Source organism: Zosterops lateralis (assembly GCF_965231275.1).
Source record: "Zosterops lateralis genome assembly, chromosome: 6".
Classification (NCBI taxonomy): Eukaryota; Metazoa; Chordata; class Aves; order Passeriformes; family Zosteropidae; genus Zosterops; species Zosterops lateralis.
Window position 1 is genome coordinate 13,981,661 of NC_139761.1, and position 12,808 is coordinate 13,994,468.

The window sequence follows — 12,808 nt, forward strand, 5'->3', positions numbered from 1 at the left end:
AATTTATCAACAAGATTTATATTTCAGTCATACTTTCATTAGTTAAACAAATCATATTATTAAAAAAACCTTGTTATCTATGTTAAAATGTATGTTAATTGATCAGACTGATCATTTCACATATTTTTGCTCTGCAGCGTAACACAGCTCCATTTAGTTTTTTGCATATGCCTACATACCCTAACTATTCACTCAAAGACAACAGATCTTTTTCCTTAATAGTATTTAAATCACCTCTTGTGCAATGCATTTTACAAGGCAAAGAAACAGTGAGAAAATAAGGCACTGCTTTGTCTGAGAAATCTACTTCTAGTTACTCCCTGCATCAAATCTACTTCTTGCTTTGATAACACCTTCTCCTATCTGCTGTAACTATTCAAGTACATTACTTGGATAAATCCAGAAGAATAATCTTTAAAAGAGTATATTGCCTTATATCAGGCCTAGAAACAGGCATCAAGTGGAACTACTATTGCTAATCCTTCACATTACTTGACACAATCTAAGCCACTAAAATAAAGTCATTATACCATTAGTCCTAATTTTCAGAGCACCAGGCATTCTCTTTAATTACCCTCAGTTTCTAAGAGTGAAGGACAGACCTGTAAAAGGATCTACGGAGCTTGCAGTGTTAAGCAATATTAAGCGCAACAGGCCAAGTTCTATCTCCCTCAAAACAGTCTTGTGTCAATAAGCTCTTTAACATCCACCCACCTCCCCCTTTCAATGCATACCCACAATGAAACTACTTAAATCTGTCTGAAAAAATCTATATAGAGAGTGTAAGATAATACTTACCTTGTTTAAATTCCTCAACCATGACCATCCGTGTGGAAACGGACACATTGTACGTAGAGTTCTGCTGTGGGTATGCTGGTGTAATTATAGGCATAAGATGGTACCTATCACTGGGGTTTACCTACATATAACAACAGCCAATCAGTTTTCTTCAAGCATACACATCAGTTAACAAATTTGGATTTCTCCCTTTACTACAACCAAGACTTAATCTCTAAGAGACCTTAGTTTGCAGACCAAGAGTACAGAGAAAGTTTAGAAAACAAGAATAATGCTTTCACAAAGGACATCTTTCTGAACAACAGTGATGTGGGAGGGCTGTAACCTGTCAGCACATCAAGATCAAGTTGTAGACATTTCTGAGTCCAGAAATGCCAACCAAAAAGAACAATTTCCCTCTTTAATAGAAATTTGTTTGTGATCACATGAAACCAAGGACACATCATCATATGAGCACCTTCTGCAGAATGACTGTCTTCGGACCTTGCGAATGGAATTTTAGTCTTTATTTCTGTAACACTACTGAAAACTAAGAGCCATGTTAAAAAAAGAGGCTCTATGCAACCTGACAGAAGCATCACTTGCATTAACGTACTTTTATTTAACAGCAGACAGGGCAACAAAAAAGAAAGGACACAACATACACACACAAAGTACATTAAAATATTATTAGGGTAACAATCTTGTAGAAGATAAATAAAAGGTAAACCCCTGCCATTATCTTAGGCCACTTTGATTACCTACTACAACAGCTCCCATCACACACTGACCTCATATCTCCTATTTCAGGAATAACAGACTCAAGAACATGTTTTCAGCCGATTCATATATTTAGATGTGAACTTTTGTCAATCAGAAAAAACAGATTTGAAGTACGAAAGGGAATACAACTCAACCCCTGATGCTTACACTATTCATCATAATAAAGATTAGTTGAGTATCAACTGTTCTATGATTGACAAAACAGCACTAAGCACACTCATGTTATGTCCTATTGAGAGCTCACAATGGAAGCCATGCATCTGCTGCAAGCTGTTGCACTAACTGCCTAAGGACAATCATGTCACACGTCCTTAATGTAAGTGCTACAAAAATGGAGATCAAGTATTATAAACAATACACAAAACAACTAAAAGACTTCAAGTTATGATCTTCTTTAGTGCAAGACGAGAAGACACTTTACTACAACTATATGGAGCCAAGCCTATCCAGCTGTAGCTTGCACTGAAGTCAATTTAAGATACTCAGATAAAGTAACAGTCTTTAAATAATAAGCAAACTATTTTAAGATTAGCAATTTTCCAAAAATGCATCACTTTAAGACATATAACTATGCTGAAATTTTATTAAGATCACTTACTTCAAAAATTGGGAGAAAAAGTACATTGTTTAGCAAGTGTGCTTCAAGCGGTCAATTCAGAAATTAGGGTAACTTTGTTCTATACTCAGGAGAATCAGAGGTTACTTATGAAGATATAGCACCACAACATTAAGTTCAATAAACCCAAAATGAAGTTCACCTAGAATTTTTTAAGCAACTGAATTTATTGTACAGTGTGACTTAGAGGGGAAAAAATAACACACTAACCCTTGGGTCCCATACAGGCAAATTAAGATTGCATTCTTCTGGCTGTTTCAATAGCACTGGATTTGGCCATTCCCTGTTTAAAAAGATTGTAGCACTGAATAAGACTATTGGATACAATCATGTATGTTACACAAACAACACTTTTGAATGTGATCCTTCTTAAATCTGCTCTCAAAATAAGGCACCATTTCCTCACAACTAGTCTGGTCTAACTGGGGTTTTTTAAATAAGCTGTATTGCTGAACTACAGTTAGCTTCTCCAGAGCAACAGAACAAGGAATTTTCTGTAGTCTTGAAGGTTTATAACCACCAGTTTAGATAACTAATTTAAACTCCTCTAAATTCTTCCTGAAATATACCAATCAAAGAGAAAATCCTCTACGAAGATTGACACTGGGTCCATCTTCAAGCTAGCTGTTTCATGGACAAAGTACAGAGCAAACAGCCAGCACAATTACAGCATATAGCATCATTACAAACCATATGCATTAAAAGAAAATTATAATCAAGAGAGAAAGAAACCTTGTTGAATGAAACACTAAAAAGTAACACTTGTTCTTCAAGTAACACTTGTTCTTCAAATCATCTTACCTCCTGAATAAAAGTTACCTTCCTATCAAGAGCAGAAGTCAGTTAATCTCTTGGAATTTGTACACTATGCTCCTATGCTATGCATGTACAAACTGGGGAGAAGTCCAAGAAACACATAAAACAGAGATTGCAACCAATTCCCCTCTATTATCTTAGTGTGGCAAAATATTACTAAACACTACATACCTCAAGGAGGCTATAAAGTCTAAGAATGCAAGACAGTCAAAGTGTGCAAATTATCTTCCCATTAAGAAAAGACACTATACTTGGAGTAAAGCAACACCTTGGTAAATGATTCTTAAAATCTGTCAGTGTCTGTCTCATGAAGAGTATAAGTATCCAAACATGGACTTCGGAGAAAAACAGTATTCATTTGTAATATGCAAAGTTCATTTTTGACCCATTTGTCCTAAATTTACTTAAAACGCTCCCATCAGAGTTATTCAAACCATCTTTCTGAGCTTACTACCTCAAGAGTATCTAATGGCATGTAATTCTCTAACACCTACTACTCCACACTGGCATGATTAAAACCCACATTTTTGCCATTGGTTCTTAAATTGCATTTAAGCTATTTGCCTAAAACAGATACTGGCACACCTCCTTTATCCATTATCCCAGTATCAGAATGTTGAAAGACTTTAAATTTTGGGGTATGTGCTATTATTTTGTACTATATAAGTATTTTATCTGAAGAGTTCTGTTGAATTACAAAAAATACTTGAGAAAAGCTTAATTAAGAACAGCATGGTTTTGGTTTGGATACTTTAAAAACAAGACATGTTGGATGACTTACTGAAAAACTAAGCTAACAATTTTTGGTGGCAAGAACAAGGTTTCTAATTTATCTTAATCTGGTAACAGCTGAAAATGGTACCATAAAAACAGGACTAAAATTCAGTGTCTACAAACAATTTTATTTTAGTTTAATCTAAATTAAAAACAAACAAAAAAAATTTAAAAAAAAAACCAAAACAAAAAAAAAAACCAAACAAAAAAACATACCATTTAGAAAATACCAAGAAAAATTTATGTACAAGAGTTGATGCTATTGCATTTGGATAAAGCTGGCAAGTTCTTGCTACTAGCATAGCCCAGGATACACCGCCAAGGAAACCTAGTATATTGGAATAGATGTTGTGGCCTGTGGATCAAAAAAGAAAGAGACAAAAGGAGAGAGATGTCAGTAACCAGAAGAGGTCATGAAAACTTTACAAATTTTGGAATAAAACTGCTTACGTTTTGCCCACAATTTGATAGCTCTCAGTGTTAACCTGAAGTTGTCAATGTTTGGTACTAGATGCAGAATTTCATCGGTTACCCGGCAACCTGCAAAAGAAATAATAATTATAGTCGCAGCTTCCAAAGTTTTTTGCTTGCTTTTCTTCCCCCACCGTCAACACCAGCTAACTTTTTAGATAAGCCTGCTGGAAACTCATTTCATATTCTGATCACTTTTGTTTGGGATTAGAAAGCTTAACATATTTTCATGTGTGTTTTTTCATTTTTAGTGTTTTATGGCAACACTCAAGTAGCTAATTCACAAGCACATGACAACAGTTTTGGACTGCTACTTGATTTTTTTTGTTATGAACTATATGAAGCTGCTGAAGAAACAAACAAGTTCTGCTGTTGTATGAATACACACAGTATATCATGGAATGTGCAGGCAAACTAAAAAAAAAAGGGTAAGTCTTTGTGGACCTACAGAAAACCTGCCAGTCGTAGGCCAAACCTTTGAATTTTTAAGCACAGGTTAAAAAGAATAATTTTTAAACATACTAGCTGTACTGTTACTTTGATGACATATTTTCAGACTCTAACATTATAGATGGCAATATTAACTGCTTGATTTTAGGGTGGTTATAATAAAGAATAAGTAGTACTTCATCATTAGTAAGTAGTTGCAGAGAGCTATTTGCAAGAAAATAGTTTTATCTAAGACTACTTTAAGAGGCAACTACAAATTCTAGAGATGGCACAAATGGCAATTTCACAAAACAGCTTAAGTGGCTGTGATGATCTCAAATTATCAAGTTTTTAGCTTGTAACAATAATCAGAGTTCCTCATGCAAACACATTCTTCTTCTCCATCAAGCTGCAGCCAGGTTGAAGCCCCTACCATCCTGCATAAATAACCATTTCTTAAGCAAAGGTATTATAGAGAAGTTAAGGGTTACACAAGCTAGTAAGCTATTAAAGAACTGAACTCAAACTGTGACACCATTTTGATATCTGCAAAATATCACTGAAGCAATTTCATGTATGTTTATGCAAACATAAATTAAAAAAACAAACATACATCTTTATCTACAGAAATAGGTAATGCTCTGCACAAATGTCTTATAAGTCCCATTAATTTCTAGAATCATATGCCAACCAAAGAAGAGAAAAAATCATGAACAGTCTGGCCAACAAGCAACAATCCTTCTCTACAGAAAGATATGTAAAACTGGCAATAACTTTATTTCCAGATATGAAGTTCCTCTATTTTCAGTCAAACCCACAACTACTGTATCAAAGAACCTAGGATAGTTATCTAAAGACTAGACAAGTTGATATACAAAGCAGGATATACATACCATTAAGACTTCGTATGCATCTAATGTCTAAATTTTTAAGTAGGCTGTCGTCTCGTAGATCTAAGTCTTCAGGAATAGTTTGCAGTGCTAATCTTGCAAACAAAATATCAATCTTAAGAACAAAAAAAGAGGTAAGACATTAGAAAATTGCTCTTTCTTCTGTAGGATTCTGTAAGTCATTTTCATCAAGTTTACTAATAGTAGTCTTGCTAGTACAAAGAATCCCTTTAAAAAATACATACTAAGATACTTCACAGAGACTTAAAGAAACACTTTCAGATGCTTCATCCAACATACAGCTCCTTTTTCAAGAGGATAAAATACACGTTTAGATTAATGTACAACCAGCACACACACAAAAACTATGCTAACTGCCAATGTAAATAAAATAATTTGGGAACAAGCATCACTTCTAGGTCCAGAATTACAAAATACTACCAACATCAGAACATGCCATGAAAACATAAATCCTGGTTTTAACCTAAATATCCTCAAACATTCTAGAGATGAATGAGGGGAGTCCTCACTGCATCCCCTCATGAGGATGTTGAGGATGACAAAGGGGCAGGTAGGGATCTCTTCACTCCCATAACCAATGACAGGACTCAAGGAAATAGCATAAAGCTGAGCCAGGAGAGGCTTAGACTACATATCAGGGAAAGCTTTTTCACCCAGAGAGTGGCTGGGCACTGGAACAGGCTCCCCAGGTCAGTGATTACAGCTCCAACCCTGACAGAGTTCAAGAAGTATTTGGAAAACCCTCTCAGGCTCATGGTACAACTCTTAAGATATCCTAAACAGGGCCAGGAATTGGACTTTGATGATCCTAATGGGCCCCTTCCAACCCAGCATATTCTACAATCCCATGAAAATTACCATGGAATTACAGAAAGAGTAGGATACTTTCCCCATCTCCTGCACTGCACATGTGTAACTAGTTGACTCTATGTAAGACCAGTATCTATGAAGAGTCTACATACCTGATTACAGAAAATGCTCTGAAAATTCAGCAAGCTGCTGAGCAAGAGTATACATTTTAAAACTATATTCAATTTCTTTCCTATTACTTCTGCAATACTCAAACATAAGAGTTTTTCTAGGCCAAGAACATCTAAAATACTATTCAGCACTGACTTAGTTTTACATTGCCCCAAACACAAGGACACTGCAGAGTGCAGAAGTCAGTTTGCCTTTCCATCAGTCAGTTGATGAGAATATGAAGTGCTTATCAGCAGACTGCCTGCAAGGCAACAAAGGCACTTCACCAGATGAGGCTTTTAACCAAAGTGGTTACCACTTGACCTACAAGACGATGAAATACCGAGTACTACTGCACCAAGAACAAAACTGGTTTTGCTACATTGAAATTTTTTCAGAGAAAGTAAAGCTGAAGACACCTTAAAGACTTTTTGTAGGTACTTAAAACTTTACATCCATCCATTTTAATCTATGAAGCCCTTCTCCACAGGAAAGTATTTCCAAAGTATTCAGTGCATTCTGTGTTTCGAAGTCCTTAATACCTGATCTTATCAACAGTCTGTATTACACATAGAAGTTCCTACTTGAGTCAAAAGTACTACTTCTCAGTGTAAAACAAGTTCAAAATTAACTTCAGCTGGAAATTCTGCTCTGATCTCTAGGAGGTCTAGCACCTCTAAAGATTCAAAGCTCATTGACATTTATTTTCAAATAAAGAAATTAACAATCTGTCTTATGTAACTGGGGGAGAGGTAGCTGGCAATCAAATACAAAGTACTCTACAGGAAGAACAAAAAAATGAAGAAGGTTGTTTAAAATAAACGAGAACATAAAATGGGCATGTAAAAACATGTTGTCAGAAGCTTTTTAAGTTTTAATAACAGAATCACCACAAAACTAAAGTCTTTTTCCTCAGTTCTACCTTCTGGAATATTTTGCCTGGGTTATGAAAAGGAAAAGTAAATTAAAATCTTTTGATACTGACATAGCTTGGTACAAAAACAAGCTATCAGAAACAGTAACATTGGTATATACAAAGAGTGTGCTTATAATATAAGAAAAAGAACTCTCATGCACTGTTAGCAACGTGAGTTAAGTCTAAGTAATAAATCTATGCCTATCATAAATTACCATATTGGAATAAGATGTTACTTCTTCTAGAGGAAATAGTCCTTTTTTCCCCCTATTTGGTCTTGTATTTCGAATTTCATTTTTTTAAAAGGAGAGAACTCCAGCTTGAATGACTGGAGAAAATAAATTTAAAAAAAAACATACAAAAAACCCAGTTGACCAGAGGAGAGCTATGGAAAGTTTCAACATCTAGAATGAATACCTAAGCTATGTAAACAGCAAACAGATTCTCCAGAAATATCTTCCTAAATACCCAACTGCATATGGACAGTATAAAATGGCTAACAGATACAAATTCACAGACTGGAAGATAAGAAATTGCCAGTCTTGTGTACAATGCTATACCATGCCACGTGCCAGAAGATTAGCTCGGGAATTCCTTCCCCTCTGTAAACTAACCTTCTTGTACCCACCAGTTACTGGCTGACATAATGCAACCCTGAGTCTCATTACCTGTGTGTATAAACAGTTCATATGTTTTTGTCTTATCACCAAAAGATGACAGTTTGACTATGTAACAGTCAAACTGAGAAGAATAAAGAGAGTATCTTTTGAAATCATCATTCCTGTTTCCTTAGCAAAAATCAAATTAAGCAAGTTCAGTGCTCCAAGACAACTGATCCATCAAGCTACAGCCACCAAAACCATTGTTTTGGTCACGTGTTCACAGATATGTCAAGAGATGAGGACAAAATGAATACCTAGCTTGCCTTCACCAGCACACTTTTGAGAAATAGTTAAAAACCACAACTTTCTATAATGTAGGATAATGAAGTAAATCTTTCATATCTGGACAGGTAATCATTAGCAGTCAAAAAAATTTTTGAAGCCACATTATTTACAAATATAATTTCTATTAAATGTTAAGCCTAAATAATGCCTATACTGGTACCCTACAGATCAGTAAACAAATCAGTACAGGTGAGTAGCAGAGCCAAAATAAAAAAGAGCATGGAGATATTTTGCAGACACCTTTATGTCCATCAAGAAACTCTTGTTTCAGTCTTCAATCTCCACTTTAAATTACACAACTGAGGACTGGTGACAAAATCTCAGGTATGAACTTCAGAGTCACTTTAATAGTATTCTCATTAATGAATAATGACTTATTAAGATCTTAAGAACTTTGTTTTAACCACATTCTAACAAAACACATTAAAATAGGATTTTTACCTCTATTCCATCAAAACAAAGTTTAATAACTGGGACAAAAGCTTCTTCAACAGCCTGGGGAGAAAAAAGTTGCATTATATTTTCAGTATAGAGAACATTTATAAACAATAGCTACCAGGTCTAGGCAATCATAATGAAATGCTATTTTTATCAATGCTTTTCTGTTTTCAGGTTGATTTTTGTCAGCAATGTCTTTCTCCACCATTGAGAGTTTATGCAGCAAGCACTGACCTATTATGTGCTGCAGCTGTCTAGATGTTATGATCCAAACTTGTACCAACCAGCTCTGACGGTGCTACCTCAAGGTCCAACCCTCTTTCCCTCTACACACAAGACATGATTAAGCATCTTTTACTCCTACAAATATCTTGAAGTATCCCAAGCCCAAGCTATGGGGATTCTTGCTCTAAAAGGCCTATTATTTCTGTTCCTACCGTTAAGATGAGAAGACTGTAATATGCAGCCTGACATCACCTAAAGCAGTTGCAAGTCTCCAGAGGTAGAGCATGTTTTCAATGTGGTAAATAATACTGTGTTTTGATGAACAATATCACAATGAAACTATGCAATTTCACGCATACTCTGGAATCACCTATGAATATCATTTTCCTAAACTGAGCATCCTCACTAAATGCAGTCTGCAGCACATTGTTTTAGTAAAAGCAAAGAACACTCCTCACCTTCAAATAAGAAATACTCTGAACTGTTGGAAGATAAACTGAGTGTTTCAGTTCTTACCAAGAGGAGGAGACAACACTACTACTGTCTGTGCTCAAACCTTACTTAAGGTTACCTTAACATTATTGGTTGGCAGGATGGATCGATCCTAAGCAAAAATCAAATTCACAAGTGTGAATAACTCACTCAACTCACTCCAACAACCACTAAGAAAGAATATGCTCCCCTAAAGATGGAGATGTACAAACTCCTAATACTAGCTGGAAAGATTTAAAAGTATTATGACACCCTAACATAAAGGTTATTCGCATCACTGCAGAGCTACACTTAATACCACACATACCTTGCTGCTAAATCAACTACATTACCTGGAGTTAGAGTTTACAGCAAAGTTGAATGGAAATCTGAAAATCTGAATTCTCTCAAATATAGCATGCCAATTTAAAGATTACTAAATGTGTTCAGATAATAAAGCATTGAAAACAGTTGTTTCAGTGCATTTAGTGCTACCATCAGATGTTTGCACTACACTGGTAGTTACCAACCATAGGGTACATAGATTGGAAGAATGCTGCAGAGGCAGTTCCATTTATTTTATGAAAGCAGGACTAAAACAAGCAAAGACTTGCCAGCAACTACCTTAATCTAAAAAAAAAAATTTAAAATAAATAAATAAATAAATAAATAAATAAAAAACACAAACAAACAAACAAACTGGAGAAGAGAATTTACTCTGAGCCTGTATCAAGATTAAAGCTCCCACCAGTTGACTGAGGAGGCCTGGCAGTGAGGTATAACACAAACAAAATACTGCATTAGTACAGTCTTCCATTACTACAGGGGAAATCTGCATCTTTAGCAGCTAAAAATCATGCACAAACATTTAGTGACAAGACACACTAAAAATATAGCTTCCCTTTTCAAATGCACAGTTGACAGCCAATATAAAATATTAGTTACCATTACTCTTTATATTAGCATGGAGTTATAAAAAAGCAGCATAAAACCTTCATTAAAACCAAACAAGTTTTGTCCTGAACCCTGCCAAGCTAACATTTACATTTGCATCTGCCTGCTTCTAGTGAGTAAGCAGAAGTTTTGCCATACTAACACACATGCTAGGAGATCATTCTGCCAACCCTGATTTCTGAGTGTTTCTATTAAGTGAGAGCAGAGAAAATTCAGAATAATCTCTGTTTACCTCAAACTCTTATGATAGGCTTTGCTGCAGGTTAACAAAAAATCCTTTGCAAGTCTTAACAGTAAAGTTTTATTTACTTATTTAACACATCCTCTTTCACTACTGAATTTTCCTAACCCTCAGGTCAGGGTATCTGTATCAGGTGTTTCACATACCCTCAGATCTTTCACTTCTTCTTGTTGTTTTAACTTTTCATAAAATGATGTGAAAAAATCACTTCTTTCAACATGTCTTGGTGCAACACACAGGGCATCAATATCAGCACCTGAAATTGTTAAGCAGCAAAAGTAAATTACTCAATACTTCACATGCATAGAATGCCAGCAATAGACATATTTTTATTAATAATTAGGCAGGAAAATTTAGTTTTTCATCATGTGGCATGGTGAGGGTTTTTTTTGAATACTAAGCCAAACCAAATGCAAAAAATTCACGGCCATTAAACATATAGAACACATACGTACACTCTTACTTCCATTGTGAAACACTCGTAATTTTCAGAGAACAAAATACGAAAATTTAAGTATACAACTTCCTCTGTCCTTAAATAATTTTCAACTTTTATATCTGTTTCTCAATTCATGATGGAAACATAATATAGGAATATATTTCTTTTGTTAAGAATGAAGACTAGAGAAAAAAAAGCTAACACCACCTCGAAATACAGCAAGATCAACCATTAGCTCAAACATACGGAGTTTTATCACAAAAGGAAGTGTTACCTTTTGTATGGACCCCTAATCTATACGATCCAAATGTAAAAATTTTTCCTCCAACGTTTTCTATTACTGATTGCGGAAGATTCTAAATGGAGCAAAAAAAATTTGGTTATATTACCTTAACAACTTATAGGAACACAAACAATTTATTTTCAAACAACAGGAAAAATATTATACAAAATTTATGCTGTTGAACTACTGAAATAATCTCAGTATTTACAGAAAAGACTGAGATATGCTTGCCATCCGGATTATTTGTAACATTTCAACTACATTCCACATTCCTGCCTCAAACCTGGTAATTGTTGCACCAACTCTACACTTCAGGTGCAACAGCTTCATAATGTTACAGAGATCAAACACATTTTGCTTACCACTCAGGCATTTTAGACTGACACAGAAACAGATGACGGATGCCAATTTAGAGCAATACAAAGCACAGTCTACTGCATCAGTGTTTATTACATTACTTTCAGAGACACCTGTACCACAGCCTTTAAATAAAAATTCAGGTTTGGGAAAGGTATTTAGTTCAAATAAAATATTTATTTTAAATTGTTTAGGTACATCTACTAAAGTTCCCAGTCTTTAAAAAAACCGTTGAATCCACAGTACTGTGGGCAAAGAGGGCTATCCTTTCATAACCGGATGCAAGGCTACAGCCTGAAACTCTACAAGAATGTTTGTTTACACAGCAAAAGACAAATCAAAACTTGTATTCTGCAATGTACATGAGATTAATTTAAGCAGCTTTCAGTCTTACACTGGTCATGATATTCTCACTATTTTGTTTTCAAGTATCAACACACACATAGCAGGGCTGTCCCTGCCCATAATTTTGTTCATATATAAATTCTCATTGCATAAGGAAAGTGCATAGAAAACATACAATCCCAAATACACACAAAGCAAAATAGATTAAAAAATTAGGGGTTTCTTCTAAAAAAAAAAAAAATCTATTCTCATTCAAGTCTATATCCATTCAAAGATGATTTGTGGGAACCGGGATTACTATAACCTGACAAAATCACTGTCAGCACATCAGTCTACAAAAGTAACATTACAGGACCAACATTAAAGAAAAAGACCACAGACCACAAAGATGCAGAAGTACATTATATGATCGAGCATTGTTTCACAAAGGCAAATAATCTAAGCCTGTAATTAATACAGTACTATATGCATGAATTTTAAGAAAATGTCAAGTTACATCTATGAGTTTGTTTCTTTGACAAGGTTCTACTATGAAGGGGCAATGCTGCTCGTAAACACAAGAAACTACATAAAGACTGTATTTGTTCTGATCCCCAAATCTAAGGTTCATCCCACTTAGTACAGGAATGTATTTTGGAATAATCTTCCTACAGCA

At 35.0% G+C, this 12,808-nt stretch overlaps 1 protein-coding gene across 3 annotated transcripts in view; it reads right to left on the minus strand.

The window, feature by feature from the left end:
- Nucleotides 1-12,808, minus strand: part of PAPOLA (poly(A) polymerase alpha) — a 44,770-nt gene that overhangs the window by 22,404 nt on the left and 9,558 nt on the right. For all 3 annotated transcript variants that reach the window (XM_083863574.1, XM_083863573.1, XM_083863572.1), the window contains exons 4-11: nucleotides 11,443-11,524; nucleotides 10,876-10,985; nucleotides 8,842-8,895; nucleotides 5,560-5,671; nucleotides 4,217-4,306; nucleotides 3,983-4,121; nucleotides 2,387-2,459; nucleotides 799-919 (exon numbers count right to left, since the gene is read on the minus strand). In XM_083863574.1, coding sequence (XP_083719700.1) covers nucleotides 799-919; nucleotides 2,387-2,459; nucleotides 3,983-4,121; nucleotides 4,217-4,306; nucleotides 5,560-5,671; nucleotides 8,842-8,895; nucleotides 10,876-10,985; nucleotides 11,443-11,524 — 781 coding nt within the window. The remainder of the gene's footprint in view (nucleotides 1-798; nucleotides 920-2,386; nucleotides 2,460-3,982; nucleotides 4,122-4,216; nucleotides 4,307-5,559; nucleotides 5,672-8,841; nucleotides 8,896-10,875; nucleotides 10,986-11,442; nucleotides 11,525-12,808) is intronic.